This window comes from Terrapene carolina, unplaced genomic scaffold (assembly GCF_002925995.2).
Source record: "Terrapene carolina triunguis isolate 2854851 unplaced genomic scaffold, T_m_triunguis-2.0 Scaffold58, whole genome shotgun sequence".
NCBI lineage: Eukaryota > Metazoa > Chordata > Testudines > Emydidae > Terrapene > Terrapene triunguis.
This window is the reverse complement of record NW_020664409.1, coordinates 110,734,287-110,753,099: the sequence shown is the minus strand read 5'-3', so window position 1 is coordinate 110,753,099 and position 18,813 is coordinate 110,734,287. Positions and strand designations below refer to the sequence as shown.

Sequence of the window (18,813 nt, the reverse complement as noted above, 5' to 3'; positions counted from 1 at the left end):
TTAGCACTGACCCCCCACTTGGTAAGGCAACTCCCATCTTTTCATGTACTGTGTATCTATACCTGCCTACTGTATTTTCCACTCCATGCATCTGATGAAGTGGGTTCTAGCCCATGAAAGCTTATGCCCAAATAAATTTGTTAGTCTCTAAGGTGCCATAAGGACTCCTCGTTGTTTTAGTAAGGAAAGAGGTTTCAGTTTCAGGCTATGACTTAGTTAGATGTAGGGGATGAGGAGGGGAGAAGGAATGATTTTAATTAATTGTTTTATCATGCCTCTCACCCCAAAGTGTTTACACGTTTTATATGCAGATGCCTCTGGAGAAGTAGGCAGCAGCTGATCTGTGTACAACACACCGCATTACGGTGGGGAGAAGGGATACCAGGGCAAAAGTCTATTTGTACAAAAAGTACCATGGGATTGTTGTTAATCCCATAACATGTCTAGCATGATACCATCCCTTGGGCCTGGGCATGCCTTGTCTCTCTTCTTAAGAATTTTTGCAGGTGCTTTTATAATTTCCCATAGATTGAAATTGATAAGGATCCATGTCCCCTTAGTGGTCATGCAGTTTTGGTGGATGCCACTAGGAGAGTACTGTGTGCAGGAGCAGCAGAAATACCCAGCACAATTCATATGCAATGAAACCTCTGCTGTGGGCACATCTGATAAGTGTAATGTACAATAGGAGTGGAAATAAACAGAAGTGAAGGGAAAAGGCATGTGGGCTAAGTCACACATCAAGGGAAGTGGCAGAAGTTGGACTGATGGTCTAATGCAGTGCTTCTCAAAGTCGGGCCGCCGCTTGTTCGGGGAAAGCCCCCGGCGATCTGTGCCCGTTTGTTTACCTGCCGCGTCCGCAAGTTCGGCTGATCGCAGCTCCCACTGGCCGCGGTTTGCTGCTCCAGGCCAATGGGGACTGCGGGAAGCAGCGGCCAGCACATCCCTCGCTCGGCCCGCGCCGCTTTCCGCAGCCCCCATTGGCCTGGAGTGGCGAACCGCGGCCAGTGGGAGCTGTGATGGGCTGAACCTGCGGACGTGGCAGGTAAACAAACCGGCCCAGACTGCCGGGGGCTTTCCGTGAACAAGCGGCGGACCAGCTTTGAGAAGCACTGGTCTAATGGCAACAGACTTGAGATCAGGACCAAGCTGTATCTCACTTCTTAAGATAGTGACTGTGAAAGCACTGTGCAGGCATTGTCATGGGAAGGGTGTGCTTTGTGTTGCTGTGTAGCAGGAACTGCATCAATAAACTAGAGATGCCCAGAATGAACTTGAAAATTTTGGTTTCACTGATTTGTCCAGGGCCACGCAATAACACGCCAGTTACAGAGCTTAGATTAGAATTTGGGGGCATCTGGCCCTTACTCCCATGTCCAAGACGCTCTTTTCATCCATCTTCTACTAATCTCCCCACCGTGCCTTGGCATTGTCTCCTGGAGAGAGGTGAGGATGTCTCCACATGAGTGGTGCTGAGGAGATGGGGTCCGTGGGGTGAGGTGAGGAGAGTTTGGGATCTGCTTGCCTGGCTTGGCTTGATCTTCTCAGCCCTCTTAAGAACATCCTCCTCCAACAGCTATAGTAGGGGAGAGACTGGGAGTGATGGGGGATACCTAGATGTGAGTTGAGATGTCTCTCTTCATGCTTTCCCAGCAATTGGTTAAATTTGCCCTTTCACCTGGCATTATCCATCAGCATATTTCCATTGCTCTTACCTAGAGAAGCCCTGTAGTTCAATGGATTAGGTATCAGACCGGGAGTCTAATCCCAGCTGTGCTACTGTCTCACTGCGTTAGTGGAGAAAGGAGAGCACAGATAGCTGGGGGCGGGGAGTTGGTGTTTGATACCTTTGTGATCCCTTTTTAAACTCCCTGTGTTGCATTCTTTGCAGTTCCCCAACAGATAAGAAGAGTAACTCCTTCCCCATAATGCCCCCGAAAAGCCACTACTCTCTCAGGAAAAGAAACTCCCTGCGGGGAAGACCTGCACCACTGAAGAGAACCCTGCCCAAGGAGCTGGTGCAGATCACCAAGCACCGGCTATGCCGACTGCCAGCCTCTAGAATGCATATCCCAGCCAAAGACGGTAAGAACTTGGACGTGTGATGATAGAGCTGGAATATTGCATGAGGGGGGACAGTTTTAGGAGTAGGTTTTTGGAAGTAGGAAATGAGCTGCTCATTCCTCTGAAGTAAACCTGCTGATCACTGTTGTAGGGTCAGTGTTGAGAAGAAAAGACAGCATGGGATGGGGCCTTCACTCCATCTCAGGGCTTTCTCACCAGGTCCCACTTCTCTAGAGCCTTGCATTCCCCCATCTTGCCCCCACGTGCACTGTGAAACCTCCCCTCAGGACCACCTCTAATTGACAACCACTCTAAAGCTTCCCCTTGCTTCTAGGATGGGTTTGCTGTACCCTCAGTTAAAGACCAGCTTTTACTGGGCAAATGATTGTTTTCAATCGTGTTGTGGGTGATGGCGTAAAGTAACTTTCACTGTGTATAGATCTGTGCGCAGCACTGTCATCTTCTGCACGTGTAGGATCAATTCCCTGTCTCTGAACGTATATGAACTGTTGATGGGCCCACATTCCCCATGGTTAAGAAACCTTATCGGTGTGAAAAGAACCTGAATGGTGACTGGTCAATGTCTGTTCATTTCGGTTGTGTCCTTCTTTCTCCTCCACCACCGTCACCTTCTCACTCTCTAGATCAGGAAAGGGCAAGGACTGTTCCATGGAAGATCTTGCAATCTAAACAGACACTCAGAACACAGAGAACTCGCTGAATGGTCAGGAGAGTTCAAAAATCATTGTTTAAAGGTTAAACCAATCGTGTCTTTGAGTGGGCTAGAGTTTATAGGCTTCACAGAGAAAGTATGTTTGAAGAAGGACTCAAAGGAGGAGGTGGCAGAAGCGTTGTTTGTAAGGTACAGCTGTAAGATTGTATAATCGCTATTTTTCCACTAGGGAAAAAACGGTGTGTCTCTCATGAGATGCTCATCTCAGCAAGGAAAAATCTACCTGATAACTGCATCATGGTTAGGAACTGTGAGCATAACAGCTGCATCTCTGCAGGGGTAAAGCATGTATGTGTGAGTTGGTTGAAATTAATAGGTTCATGTAAACAGTCTCAAAGGGTTGTTAAAAGAATTAATGTTTAAGAAAGAAATGTTTGTGGAATGGAGGACTGCCCCCTAGGTAGAGCAGCATTTAGCTGTAAAGCACCTCTTACCCTAGATCGAGCTGCTAGAGGATTTGACCTCATGCACATGGACGTTGTGCAGATCTCTGTTTTGCAAGTTGGTGTGTCTCTGGTTTGATCACCTGCTGGGTATGGTGAGATTTGGCCGTTAGTGGGGCAGGCTCTCTGTGTCATTTCTGGCCCATTAACTTGTGTTTATATGATTCTCTTGTGTGGTCTGGGTTGACAGGAAGCTGTCTCCATAACCCTCCTTGCAGAGCAGGAGCTTTCAAATAACGCAGCCCATTGCTGCATTGGCAACTTGCCGGGAGCCTGAGGGCTGCACCTAATTGGCATGAACATGGAACAGATGAGATCTAGTGGTTCCAGTACAGGACTGGGAGTTGGGAGGCCCGGTTCTGCTACTGACTTGCTGTGGGGCCTTGGGCAAATCGTTTAACATTTCTTTCAATTTTCTCCTCTGTAAAATCGGTTTAATGTCTACCACAGGGGTGGGGAGGGCGAGTATTGTTTATAAAGCACTTGAGAGCCTCACATGGAAACTACTATAGAGGGGCAAGCCTTGAAGACTCTTGCTTTCAACAAGTGTGGGTGGGAGGAGATGGGGTGGTGGGGAGTGTGTGCACTTAGCCAGTTGGGGTACTAACAGTGTGGCTATTGCTCTACTGTTACTGATGCCGCTGCTTATTTGAGTTGGAAGGGACTGTTCTATGCTCTGGCTACAGGAATCGGCCTCAAAATGACTTGGGCCTGAATTTTCTGGAAAATGCATGTGCAGTTGCCTAATTTGCATGTGGAATTACTAGGCTTACATGCACAATTGCAGTCACTGCACGTGCAGAAGAGCAGCTGCATGTCTAACTTGTCATTTGTATGCACAGATGCTGCTGTTAGACAAACAAAAGACAGTAAACAGGGCAACACTTCAGGTGAGAGAGAGGATCGGGGTTGTTGGTGAGGAGCAGGGAAGAGTGATTTTCTGCGGAAAGTGGGTGTTTTATATATTTTTTTTATGGAGGGATTTGGAGATGTGGGGAGAGGTTGCTTTGCACCCGTGGTCAGGAAGAGTGTGCCAGGTATAGTGGGGAGAGGTTCCAGAGGTAGTGAGCCAACATGATAAAAGGCACAACGCAGTGTGTGGGAGAGGAAGGTGAAGAGAGATGAGATGTGCATTTAGGTGTATGATTGCATGTGTTGACCATCTGAGCATTTGTGATTGTCAGACCCCTGGAAACCAAACCAGTCACCGTGCAGTGGAGTTGAGGCTCAGTTTCTCTCAATTCCCTCTCTAAATTCTATTGCACCTGGAGAGGCTTTTAGGTTGCTGGAGACAGGGCACCACTGAAAGGCCTACATGAAAGGCTTGGGTGGAAAAGATGGTCATGGTACATGGACGCTGCAAATGGAACCAAAGGTCTCTCTCCGCTCACATTGCACTTAGGAAATCAACTTACCAAAGACAGTTCAGCCACAAGGCCTCTTCAGAGATCATCTCCCGAGGGACAAGGGAAGAGAGATGAGGAGAGTGCCCAGGGCTTTACTGCATGTCAGTGAGAGTGTTTCTGTGAGGGCACAAGTATTTGGTGAAGGCTAAGGGGAGACTAAGGCTATGTCTACGCTACAACCCGTGTTGGCAAAACTTGTGTCACTCAGGGGTGTGAATATTCCACCCCTCTGAGCGACATAGGTTACACTGACATACAAGCTTGTGTGTACAGTGCTATGTTGGCAGGAGAGCTTTTCCCGCTGACATAGCTTCTGCCGCTCACAGAGGTGGGGTTTTTTATGCCGATGGGGGAGCTCTCTCCTGCCGGTATAGGGCGGCTTCACCAGATGTGCTGCAGTGGCACAGCCGCATCGGTACAGCTGCATCGCTGCAGTGCTGTACATATTGCTATCCCCTCAAGCTGTCGAGCGCACAAAGCAGCAAGGATCTAGGAAAAAATGAATGCTAAAGCTGGGAGCTGGAAAGAGCAATGTAATGACAGCTGCTTAGTTCAAGTAGTGGGGTCTGCATGGAAGCCTCAGACGGGGTGCTGTACCTGCTCTAGGGGTATATACAGCATTAAGTCTCCTGAGTTGTTGATCTGGCACCTTTCACCAGCATGATGTTCTCGGTGTCACAAATTTAAAAATTCTTTACAATTCACCTCTTTTAAAAAGAACATTTTGATGCATCTGCTGAGGTGCTGGAACAAGTTGCTCTTCTATAGAAGCTTTGAAGGGTGCAGCAAGTTCGGTTTGTAGTAATCCTTTGCACTTTAAGTGCACTTTCTCCCCGGATCTCAAAGCACTTAGGAGGCGGGTACATGAGAAAACTGAGCCACCGAGAAGGGACGTGGGTTCATCGAGCTGAGTCAGTGGCAGAACTGGGACTAGAACCTCGCTCTCCTGACTCCTAGTTCTTTTGTTCTAACTGCCGGACATGAAGTTTTATTGAGCCCTTCGTTTCTGGAAACCTGGCTTCAAATTCCGCAGTGGCTGAGCTGCAAATGAAAATGAGCGTGGGGATCTCTCAGGACCTAGTAGTTACCTGTCCATGTTGCAGAAGTACCACAAGAGGTGTCCGTATTGGCATTTTCTGCTCTGGAGAGGTCCATGACTCCACTCTCGAAGCTTGCACGTCACCTACAAAGACGGTACCTGGTTCTAGCTGGTGGTATTGGTCCCCCCATGTAAATCTTACGTTCTTTGGCTTGTCAGATCATTCATGATGGCCCTGTTATTTCTGACTGTCTTTCTCCCAACTCTCCCCCGGGATTGTCCCTGCATGTAGCACTTGCCCTTCAGATAGACCAGCACTGTGGCATTATCTTCTCATTAGCATGGCAAAATGGGGCTCTTTGTGTGTATCCGTTTTGCTCATGTCTGCCAGCTATGGAGCCCTTCTTTGTAGCACATCTCCCTGTTTTTAGCATCACTTTTCAGGGCAGAACTTCACTTCATGAGTAGATGCTCATGATAGGCTGTTTAGCATAAATTATACCCGTACAAATGTACCACAATTTATTCCAAAAGCTGTCAGCCAAAGCCCATATAAGGATTTCGTAGTTAGAAGTGAAACCTTGTGTAAATTCAGAATATAAAGACCAAATGGACTAAACCCTCCCAGTGCCCTAATGTCTCCCGGGGACCTGTACAGCAACCACCAAAGAGCCATATATTCTGGAAATACATGCATATTAAATTCCCAGGGTCCTGAACATAGAAGTGTCATCAAGAAACAATTCTTCATCCTAAACCACACAGGCTTTTGTGTATGTGCACAGTGGAGGCACATGTGGTGGTGACTCTGATCCATCTAGAGCGAGGAAAAATATGGGGGCTGTTCAGAAAATTAACCTATAAGGGTCCTGTGGGGCTTGAGCTTTCCACATTGTAGCAGTTCAGAGAACTCCCTGGATTGGATCCACTCTCTGAAAACTGAGACTACCTCTTGGCTTGGGGGAAGGAGGAATGAAGGTTTGTTCTATTATCCTGGCTTAACCAGGAGATCTTCAATTATCTAAACATCAAACAAGAGTCCTACAAAAAGTGGAAACTTGGTCAAATTATAAAGGATGAATATAAACAAATAACACAAGTATGTGGGACAAAATGAGATCAAACTAGCTAGAAAGATAAAGGGTAACAAGAAAACATTCTACAAATACATTAGAAGCAAGAGGAAGACCAAGGAGAGGGCAGGCCCATTACTCCATGGGGGGGTGAGGGGGAAGGAATAACCAACAGAAAATGTGGAAATGGCAGAGGTGCTTAATGACTTCTTTGTTTTGGTTTTCACCAAGAAGGTTGGTAGTGATTGAATGTCTAACATCGTGAATGCCAGTGAAAATGAGGTAGGATCAGAGGCTAAAATAGGAATAGAGCAAGTTAAAAATTACTTAAGACAAGTTAGATGTCTTCAAGTCACCAGGGCCTGATGAAATGCATCCTAGAATACTCAAACCAACCTGATAGCTTTCTGTGACAGGGTAACAAGCCTTGTGGATGGGGGGAAGCAGTAAACGTGGTGTATCTTGACTTTAGTAAAGCTTTTGATACTGTGTCAGATGACCTTTTCATAAACAAACTAGGGAAATGCAACCTAGATGGAGCTACTATACAGTGGGTGCAAAACTGGTTGGAAAACCGTTCCCAGAGAGTAGTTATCAGTGGTTCAGTGTTATGCTGGAAGGGCAGGATGAGCGGGGTCCCACAGGGATCAGTTCTGGGTCCGGTTCTGTTCAATATCTTCATCTGTGATTTAGATAATGGTATAAAGAGTACACATATAGAGTTTGCAAGTGATACCAAGCTGAGAGGGGTTGCAAGTGCTTTGGAGGATAGGATTAACATTCAAAATGATCTAGATAAACTGGAGAAATGGTCTGAAGTAAATAGGATGAAATTCATTACAGACAAATGCAAAGTACTCCATTTAGGAAGGAACACATACAAAATGGGAAATGACTGCCAAGGAAGGGGTACTGCAGAAAGGGATCTGGGGGTCCATAGTGGACCATAAGCTAAATATGAGTCAACAGTGTAACATTGTTGCAAAAAAAAAGCAAACATCATTCTGGACTGTATTAGCAGGAGTGTTGTAAGTAAGACATGAAAAGTAATTCTTCCCTCTACTCTGTGTTGATTAGGTCTCAACTGGCGTATTGTGTCCAGTTCTGGATGCCACATTTCAGGAAGGATGTGGACAAATTGGAGAAAGTCCAGAGAAGAGCAACAAAAATGATTAAAGGTCTAGAAAACATGACCTATGAGGGAAGATTGAAAAAACTGGGTTTGTTTAGTCTGGAAAAGAGAAGACTGAGAGGGGACATAAGTTTTCAAGTACATAAAAGGTTGTTACAAGGAGGAGGAAGAAAAATTGTTGTTCTTAACTTCTGAGGATAGGACAAGAAGCAATGGGCTCAAATTGCAGCAAGGGAAGTTTAGGTTGGACATTAGGAAAAACTTCCTAACTGTCAGGGTGGTTAAGCACTAGAATAAATTGCTTAGGGAGGTTTTGGAATCTCCATCATTGGAGATTTTTAAGAGCAGGTTAGACAAACACCTGTCAGGGATGGTCTAGAGATAATATAGTCCTGCCATGAGTGGTCCCTTCCCTTCCCTCTCGAGGTCCCTTCCAGTCCTATGATTCTATACCTGCTGCTTTACAGGATGAAGGAGAGACAGTTCCTCGCCTAGTTCATGAGGCTGCTCCCTAACTTTCTTCCTGCCTTCTTCACCAGGGAAGAATTACCATCCAGTAAAACACCAGTCATCTGTCCTTGAAACAGGGTTGCTGACAGGTAATAGAATCCGTTCATTTTAGAGACTGAAAAGACTCATTGGGTCCTGTTACCCTGGGACAAGTGCAGGGTTGCTCCCTGCAAGTACGTTTTCTAATGCTTTGCCCAGTCTTGTTTTAAATGTCCCACATGACAGGAGGTCAGACTAGATGATCACAGTGCTCCCTTCTGGCCTTGGAATCTATCATATAACTTCCACCATTTCCCTTGGGAGGCATTTCCGCAGTTCTTCTCATTAGGAAGATCTTGCTCATTTCAGACCGATATATCTTCTCGGGAGCATCTCTTACCGAAAAGGATAGTTCTAGGAGAGCTTGATTGTGTATCTTACTCCCTGGGAATATTCTCCAGGCAGTCAACATAGCAACATATTCTGTAGAAGGACCCTTGTCCTCTCTTCTCCCTCACACCTACAAGCCAGCTTTCCCAACTAATGTTTCCAGCATAAGATATTAGCAGCATACCAGCGTCTAACCTGGGAAGTGCTACCAGAGGCGGTCAGCGTTTCATCTTGTAGTGTCTTTCATCTCGAAGGATCCCCAGTCACTTTACAGTCTCTCTAATCACCACAGCCACCTCTGAAGTGGAATGCAGCAGCTGTTGAGCAATATGCAGTAACTCGACCTAACTGTGTAGCACAGGAAGCGAGGAAGAATCCTGTAGCCAGGCGAAATTTCAAGTTAAATATTGGTAGAATGTAGTCACCTTATTTGAAATTTGGCTAGGACCCTAGGAGCAACACCCCTATTCTTATTAAAAGTGACATGAGATCTTTAATGTTCACAAGCAATTAGGGCTCTGGTTTCATCTCATCTGAAAATTGATGTCTCCAGTGACACACTGCCCCCTAGTCCTCTGCTGGGATATCTTGGAAATGAATTTAATGTGTTATGTCTGTGTAGCATAGAAATTTAATTATAGAAATGTAGGGCTGGAAGGGAACTTGAGAAGTGATCAAGTCCAGTTCATTTGGTCCTCCTGTGGCAGGACCAAATGAACTGCAACTATCCTTGGCAAGTGTTTGGAGTTTTGTAAAAACAGGCTGGACGGTGATGGGGATTCTACAGCTTCCCTTGGAAGCATATTCCAGAGCTTAACTACTCTTTTAGTTTTTTCCTAATATTTAAGCTAAATCTTCCTTGCTGCAGATTAAGCCCATTACTACGTGTCCAATCTTCAGTGGACATGGAGAACAATTGATCCCCGTCCTATTTTCAACAGCCCGTAACATATTTGAAGATTGTTATCAGGTCCCCCCTCTGAGTGTCTGGTTTTGTATTGTCTAGTCGTGCAGCTTTGATGAGTTGTGGAACTGCATAATTGCCTAATTCTATTGGAGACCCTGTGAAGCGCGCAGTGTTCAGAAACATATACAAGCTGTAAGTGTTCACCTTTTTTGTACTTGTTCTTAAAAAATCAACCAAAAATGAATCCTAAAAAATGAGACTACACCAGCACTTCCTTCAGCGCTATAGAATTTCCTTTATAAGTATAACTGGCTCCAAAAAGTTCATGGAGAATAGGTCCGTCAGTGACTATTGCATCAGGGACGCAAGCCCATGCTCCAGGTGTGTCTCAGCCTCCAACCACATGGGACTGGATGACAGAGGATGGATTGCTTGAAATTGCCCTGTTCTGTTCATTCCCTCTGGAGCACCTGGCACTGGCCACTGTTGGAAGACAGGATATGGAGCTAGATGGTCCCTTGGTCTGACCCAGTATGGCTGTTCTTGCATTCTTTATTGGGCTGGAGTAGGAAGATCTCCCATCAAGTACCAAGTGTGATTGATTCGTTTGTGAGATAACAGCCTGAGATGCGGTGGTTGCAGGTGTTAGACATCACACCTTTATTAAGCTTTTTTGGTTTCTAATTCTGGTAATTAGCATCAGACGAACAAGCACTAATGTGGACATCTAATGCAGATAGCACCATTAGTGTTTCCCTAGCGGGACAGCGGATGCCATGCTGTTCCAGCAATAAAGGTTGTGTTGGGTCTGACTGGGTTTGTGTACAGCCAGGGCACAATCCCACATCCTGAAATGAGAGTAAAGAAAATACGGTACTACTACTGCTCTCAAAACAGTCTCTAACTTGACTAGAGCAACTCAGGCGCAGATATTGCCCAAATTATATTGCCAGAATATATATTAAAAATTAAATGTATAATGGTCGGTATCTTCTAGTTTTTCTGTGGTCTAACGGTTATACAGCAGGAGACGGGGAGTGAGGACTCCTGGGTTCTATACCTGACTGTGCCATAGACTTGGTGACTTCGGGCAAGTTATTTCACCTCTCTTGTGCGTTAGCGACATAGGGATGATACTTGCCATGCAGAGTTTTATGAGGTTCTAAGAGATTATTGGGTGAGAGGTGCTAAATCATTCCACTTTCGTCCCAATATTCTCAGGCCGCTGGGCGTTGATGACTCTTTTGGTCAGGAGAACCAGACGTGGTTCTCTGTGGAGCTGTCCGTGATGATCCTGGACCACCCAGGTGCGATTGCTATGTGGTGACCTTAGGCAATTCCTTTCCTCCGACTTCCTTTCTCGTGAGGCTGACTACACAGCCTCTGAACTGCAGTGTGAAACCCTGATTGAAGGCCAGGCAGGGAGACCGTTTGGGCTCCGACATGAAGCTCCATTCCAAAGCTTGCACACATGTGAGTTGAGCCAGAAACCTCCCAGGATGCTTGCATGATTTTCATGGAAACCATGAGATCATGTGTCAAGCACTGGAGACATGGACTGCAAGGGTGTTGAAATTTTGTGGAACAATATGTCTTGGGCCGGGTCTGAAAGCTTGGTCAGGAATTCTGGGGAGAATGGTGTTGTCCATATACCATCAGGATTTCTAAATTCCCATTAGGAGCACAAGCTCAGATGCATATCTTTCAGGTGGGGTGGTTCATGCACTTGGGTTCAGAGGCTGAAAGCATGGCCTGTCCCCCCTTCTCCTTTCTCAGATTCACAGAGACCCTGATGGACACAGCAGTGTCAGAATTAGACCCATGGAATTCTCCTGCCAGCTCTGTTACACAAGGAAGAGTGGGTGCCTCCTCGTGGGGCTTGAGTAGCAGATCCCATGACTTGGTCAAAAAGCAACCGCTATCCTCTCCCACCTCCAGATGCAAGTTCCTCAATGAAACCTATCAGGTCACTCCTTTCCCAAACAAGTTACACAGCTGTTATCCCCATTTGACCCCCTAATTCTCCCTCTTCCTAAATGGGACCACTACCGATCCCATCCAATGGGACCCCAATTCAACCAGAACATCTGTCATGCACAGGTCTAGGGATGGGGGAACTAATTCCGACTAGCCCCCTGCCACTGAGAGCAGGTAGTGAGTGTGGGTGAGCAGGGGCACACGTGTTAGAGAGGAAAGTCAGCCCATTTTGTAGCATCTGGAAAGTCCACAATGAAACCCTGATACCTGATTCCTTCAGCAACTGATAAAATTGTAGGATTACAAAATTGAAGTGTAAATGTCCCTTTGCGTTAATATTAGTATCACATGTCGTGTCTAGGGCATGATCCAGCTCTCGCTGAATTTATCAGAGGTCTTTTGTGCTTACTGGGAGGTGGATCTGGTCCCTAAACAGCAATGCTTTGTGGAGCGTACACCCAGCCTCATGTGTTGCAGGGAAGGGGCTGTAATAGTGTAGTGTAATTGGACGCATGGACACAGTAGACTCTTACACACACAGTTCTATATATACAGAAATCTCATTTGAGAGGTTGTGTGATGGATTGTGGGATGCAGAGGTTAAAATTTGGTCCTGGATTGGTGTTTCCTCTAAGCATTGACTCAGTGGGACGTTGGTACAGTGCCTAGCGCAATGGGGTCCTTGATTAGGGCTCCTAGGCTCTATAGTAATATAAATAATAATGATGCTTCTGTGGGATGAAGCAGTAATTGCCTTGCATCCAGCATTTTCAATTTACGAGCTAATGACGATGCAAGGGAGAAAATGGAACATTGTCACAGAATGATGGCGTCTGGCCATTAGATTATCCAAAATAGTCTTTAGCATAAATTCCACATCTGTTATAAATTAACTGTAATATATTAGTCTGAATGGAACATTTAACAAGTGCTCAGTAATTAAGAAAATTCCCCAAATTTAAGTTGCTCTGACAAGGTTAATACAGCCATGATGCCTCTGTGGTACAGTTTATGGCCTGTTTATCGAGGTTTTTATAATACCACACTCATCCCTGTGGCGGTATGTATTCCTAGATTCCAAGGTCAGAAAAGACCACTGTGATCATTTAGTCTGACCTCCTGTATGGCACAGGCCATAGAACTTCCCCAAAATAATTCCTAGAGCAGATCTTTTAGAAAAATATCCAGTCTTGATTTTAAAATTGCCAGCAAAGGAGAATTCTTCACAACCCTTAGTAAATTGTTCCAATGGTTGGTTAATCACTGTTAAAAATGTATGCCTTATTTTTAGTCTAAATTTTTCTAGTTTCAATTTTCAGCCATTGGATTGTGTTCATAACAAAGGGTAAAACATACCTACCAAGGGAAATAGGAAGAGAGACTATTCCATTTATGAAGTGTGGCAGAATTAATGTTTCTAGAGCAGTTTTAATTTTCTGGATTTTTTTGACCCTTCAGTGCTTAGTCTTGCACTTGTTCCATTAAAGTTAGTGTGGTTTTTTACATTTAATTTCCTAAGATCAATCATTTTATTTATTTATTTATTTATTTTAGGATGAGGGGTGAAAAAAGAGAATCTGTAGATAATTGGCATGCCCTGATTACAAGCTTTTATGGGGCTTGTAAATGCTTGCTTTTGACCTGATTGGAAGCTTGATGAAGTTAATGGAAAGACTCCTACTGAGTTCATTGGGTCTTGTGTTGGACCTTGACTGGGAGCGTATCTGTTTAACTTTCCAGCTGTTTTCTATAGATGGAAAGGGCTGTACAAGTGCAAAAATATTGTTAATGCTGTCACTTTTGTATTTTTTAATACATGTTTTAAAAATTGTGTGTATATGGTTTGCCTTGATTTGCAATGCGCTTTTAATTTGCGCTATAAGTTCCCAACATTATTTGTCTGTGAATAACTATGGGAGAATGATCTTGATTCAGTTCTGGCATGTGAATCACTAAGCAAACTCTTAGGGGGGAGGGATAGCTCAGTGGTTTGAGCATTGGCCTGCTAAACCCAGGGTTGTGAGTTCAATCTTTGAGGGGGCCAGCTAGGGATCTGGGGCAAAATCAGTACTTGGTCCTGCTAGTGAAGGCAGGGGGCTGGACTCGATGACTTTTCAAGGTCCCTTCCAGTTCTAGGAGATAGGATATCTCCATTAATTTATATTTATTTATTTATTTATTTTAATTTAGGTGCAGAATTTTTGTACAAAGCAGAGGAAGCCCAACTTGATTTCTGCATCCTGTATGGAGTTTCCACCAGTCATAAATTGAAAAGAAGCATCTTTTATCATCTGAGCTAAACTCAATGCATGTAGTTACCACAGAGAGAAAATCATAATAATTATTTGTATTAACATATTGCCTAGGAGCTCTGGTCATGGACCTGAACCCCATTGTGCTAAAGGCGGTATAAACATCGAACAAAATGACTGTCCCTTCCCCAAAGAGTTTACAATCTAAGCATGAGACAACAGGTGGATACAGACAGACGGGAGCACAAGGAAACAATGAGGCAATACCGGTCAGCATGATGGGCAGGGGACTCCCACACTGTTTTTTAAAAGTAATTTTTCTGCCATTTAGGACACTTTGTAGCTATTACTGTCTCAGGCTAGGTCCACACTACCCGCCTGATTCGGCGGGTAGAGATCGATCTTCTGGGATCAATTTATCGCGTCTCATCTGGACGCGATAAATCGATCCCAGAAGCGCTCCCCCGTCGACTGCGGAACTCCTGCTCACCGAGAGGAGGAAGCGCTGTCGACGGGGGAGCTTGCCTGCGCCGCGTGGACCCGCAGTAAGTAAACTTAATTCGATCTAGGAAACGTCGACTTCAGCTACGCTATTCTCGTAGCTGAAGTTGCGTTTCCTAGATCGATCCCCCGCCCCAGTGTGGACCAAGCCTCAGTTGCAGATGTTTATCCTGCATCAGTGTTCCATTGCAGTGACTTTTTACAACAAACAGTTAAAATAATAAAGTAGCAAACTGTAGGTTGGTGCAGTCTGATCCCTGCAGCTCCTTGGAGTGCTGTTGACAAGCTGTATTCTGATTGGCGTAGATAAGACGTGTTTGGTCTTCAGCAAACTGGAAATCTGTTTATTCTGAAGAGGACAAGATGGTGCGGATTGTAGTTTTATAACTATGCTGTTTTCAGACAGTCTTCATTTTTTTTTTTTTAAAACAAAACTTTTTGGTAACATCTGACTGACAGAGACGCATAATACATCCCCGCTACTACTGTACAAAGGATTGTCAGCTGTACAGTGCAGCTCCCGAAGTGTTCAGACCCCCCTAGGACAAGCTAATGCCCTTCTACCAGGTAGTCTTAATTACGGGCCCAGTCCTGCAAGGTGTTGAGCAATCCCAACTCTAGTTGGCATCAGTGGCATTTGAGGGTGCTCAGCATCTTGCAGGATCAGGTCCTTCATGAGCTCTGTCCTTTAATGAAAGGAGGGTAAAACCAGTCAAGTGGCTTGAGTTGTGAACCTTTTCTCACCCCTGTAAAATCAATGCTGCTGCTTTCATTGGTCGCTCCAGCTCTGCTATCTTTGTGTAATGCTCCTTTCCCCGTGGCATTCAGCTCTGCTCAGGCATGCAGTGCAATTGCGCAGTCATCTTGTTTCTGTGGTTTATTTTCTATTAATAAATAGAATTAATCTTGTCAAATTAACATTTCTTTTCTGCTGGAGAAGTGGCAGCCATGTAAATGTCAAAGCGGGCTCCCATGTGTATATCATCCACGACTCTCAACACTTCCTGGCAGACCCACATGTAGAGTGTGTGTAGATACACATCAAAACAGGATTATAAATTACAGGACTTGCTGGAAAGCAAGGTAGCTCTGCCTCTTTTTTGGCAAAGGCTCACGTGATGTCTCCCCCCTCTGACCTGCAGAGGGCAGTCTTGCCCCTTGTATTCTCCGTAGTCCACCTTTTTCTGGTAATTGATTGCCTAATTTCCTCTTTATGTGAAAGAAAGCAGATATCAAGTAATTTGCAGCAATAACCTGCTAATGCTGGACCAGTATCAAAACTCCCATGTTCATTTCAAGTGGCAGATAAAACACTAATATATAATTATCCTTGCAAATTGGATTGTTTTAAATAACCAAAAGGCTATGGCCAGGAGAAAACTATCCCATTTCCCTTGAGTTACTATTGCAGCGTAATTGCTGCGTTCAATCAATTTCCTTGGCATTAGAAATTCCATCACAATCAACATTAAGCTTTATTCATTGTGATGGCTAAGAGCCGGGCCATTTCTCCTCTTTTCCTTAACTGGCAAAATTAATCAGGGAAAAGATTTTAAACATTTACCCGTGTGAAAGAGGTCAGCTCTGCCACTATATTGCTCAGCAGATAAGGGGGCTAATAAAAAGAAAATTGAATTACTAATGATCGCCAGGAACAGAGTATATAAAACCTGGCAATCGCCTGGTTCAGGAAAAAGGAGAATCAATTTTCTTCAGACAAGGTGCGCTCATTTTTTATTTTGGCGCATATTATCAGCAATTTAATTTGAAAGTGCATAAACAGGAGGAAACAGTTAGAAAATAATGAGCCTGAAGGTGTAAAATGCTGCAGGATATATGCTGTACACAATTTATTTGGCACAACAGATAATCACTTTAATTGAATTCAAAACTGTATTGTTCAGCAGCAGTGCAGTCTGCCTCTCTTGCCTGTGGGGATTACAGAATATTACAGAGATTCCAGTGAGAGGCTCTTCTGTGTCTCTTTCCCCTTTATAATGTCCCCTCCTATGCAGGATTCCTCGTTGCCTGGGTTCGTTCACACATGGCCACAGCCACTTGGAGGTGTAATGTTTAAAAGCTGTGAGAAAATCCCCCTTGGGAACACTGCTTAGGTAGCATTGTGAGTGAGTTTTTAAATAATAACGTGTCTGTCTTTTGCCATGATTGATAACTTCATGCAAACTCAGCATGTAAAAAAAGTAAGCCCATCGCTTCAACACAGTGTACCCCTATCCTCTTAGCAGGTTTTGTGTCAAGGAACAACGGGCCGAACTGAGTTGTTTGGATGTTGCTTGTACGGCTGTCACTGTACTTGCTGTCTGCTTAGGTGGTGTGTGTGTGTGACTTACACCTATCTCTTCCCATTGTACTTTACAGCCAGCATATGCACCTTGCTTCAAAATGGTTCATCTCTTCCCTTCCTTCGGCACCAAATGGTTATGATCCCAAATCTGCATGCTTAAGACAAATATTTATACCTTGGAAAAGAAGCACCTGATTGAGAATCTATTTAATCTATCTATGTAATCTAATTTATGTATATTTACAGTGGTGACTTTATTGCTTAGTTTTATCCCCTCACAATTAGCAGGCGCATTGCAGAATTTCATTCTTTACAGACAGTGATCTGTGGTAATGGGTTTGTTCTGCGAAATTTGAGTTAAGTCTATTACTCAGGAGTCAGACCAATTAACTTTCCCCAGGACTGGTTCTCCCCATTCAGCTCTGCAAGTGCTGCTTGGTGCTGACCTGCAGCACCTCCTGCTCTTCTAGTCCTGGCCTCTGAGCATAGAGGATCAGTTATGGCAAAGCATTAAGGGATTTGCAGATGGAGAGAAATATCCTCAAAGGGACGAGGCTGAGATAATCAAGCTCATTTTGGTAGTGACCTAATCCAAATCTCTTGAATTCAACGGCTAATGTACCTCCTCTGCCCATAGTGAATGACAATCCAACCTACATATTAAACTAGTTTTTATTTAGCAGTTTATGGGCGACACGTGGGAAAGTGTAGCAAATATGGGTGTTGAGGAGATAATTTTGTTTAAAAGGATTATTAATGGGTTTTCTCCAGCTAGATTGCAGGTCCTTGTGATTGCTACACAAAAGCCTGTACTGTGAAAGGTGTCTCTTCAGCTGTGTCTAGGAGAATCATCTTTTACTTCACTGTGTTCCTTTAATTTGGAGAGCAGCATGGAATTGTACTGGTGTGTGAATAATACTGTTACTCAGCACTTCACATGTTCAGAGCACTTTACAGACATAAACTAAAGGATGGTATGATGGGATAGCCTAATTTTGGCAATTAATTGATCTTTGACTATTAGCGGTAAATATGCCCAATGACCTGTGATGGGATGTTAGATGGGGTGGGATCTGAGTTACTACAGAGAATTCTTTCCTGGGTGTCTGGCTGGTGAGTCTTGCCCACATGCTCAGGGTTTAGCTGATCACCATATTTGGGGTCAGGAAGGAATTTTCCTCCAGGGGAGATTGGCTGAGGCCCTGGGGGTTTTTCGCCTTCCTCTGCAGCGTGGGGCATGGGTCACTTGCTGGAGGATTCTCTGCACCTTGAAGTCTTTAAACCACGATTTGAGGACTTCAATAGCTCAGACATAGGTTAGGGGTTTATTACAGGATTGGGTGGGTGAGATTCTGTGGCCTGCGTTGTGCAGGAGGTCAGACTAGAAGATCATAATGGTCCCTTCTGACCTTAAAGTCTATGAATCTAATCCTTACAAGATTCCTTTGAGATGGATATAGTAGGGGGAAATATTAACATTCCTGTTTTGCAAGTGTCAAGATAATGGGAGCCTTAAACATACCTATGATAGATGGAGGACTAAAACGGCGACTTGCCCAAGGCAAAGAAGTCAGTGGCAAACCTGGGGTTAGAATATGGGAATATCCCATATATGCTCAATCCACTAACTGCACTGCCTCGTTGTACTGCCAAGATCCCAGGATTTCAGGCCTCTCCCATTCTAAAAATGCTCTGCTTCCTGCATATAGCTCTCTGAACTTCACAAACTACAGAACTAGCTTGGCTGTCTGTGCGAACAAAACCATTCCTGTTACCAGCTTGTTCTCAATGCTCTGTCAGCTATTACAAAAATTAAAACTGAGCTCTCTAAGAGTCATTAACCAAAAGAGAAAACATCTGTTTTTTAAAGGGACACTGCCAAGTTTTTTGTTTAAGAAAGGAAAAAAAGTTTTGTTTTGACCTGATATCCATCAGAGTGGTTCTACATCTATTTAATTTTAATGGAACTTAAATGTATTAGGAAAACAAATTCCTCTGCACTCTTTATCAACCCAAACAGTGTAGCACTGAGCTAGTGCATTAGAACAAGGGAGTGGGACTCCTAGAAACTGACTGTGGACAAAAGTGAAACTGACGAGTGT

The 18,813-nt window shown here is 44.4% G+C and overlaps 1 protein-coding gene across 1 annotated transcript in view; it reads left to right on the top strand.

Annotated features, from left to right (window-relative positions):
* Nucleotides 1–1,462: 1,462 nt before the first annotated feature.
* ZC3H3 (zinc finger CCCH-type containing 3) overlaps nucleotides 1,463–18,813 on the top strand; it is a 330,785-nt gene continuing 313,434 nt past the window's right edge. Inside the window, exons 1-2 of the mRNA XM_024218536.3 lie at nucleotides 1,463–1,494; nucleotides 1,892–2,085. Of these exons, the coding sequence (XP_024074304.3) occupies nucleotides 1,463–1,494; nucleotides 1,892–2,085 (226 nt within the window). The remainder of the gene's footprint in view (nucleotides 1,495–1,891; nucleotides 2,086–18,813) is intronic.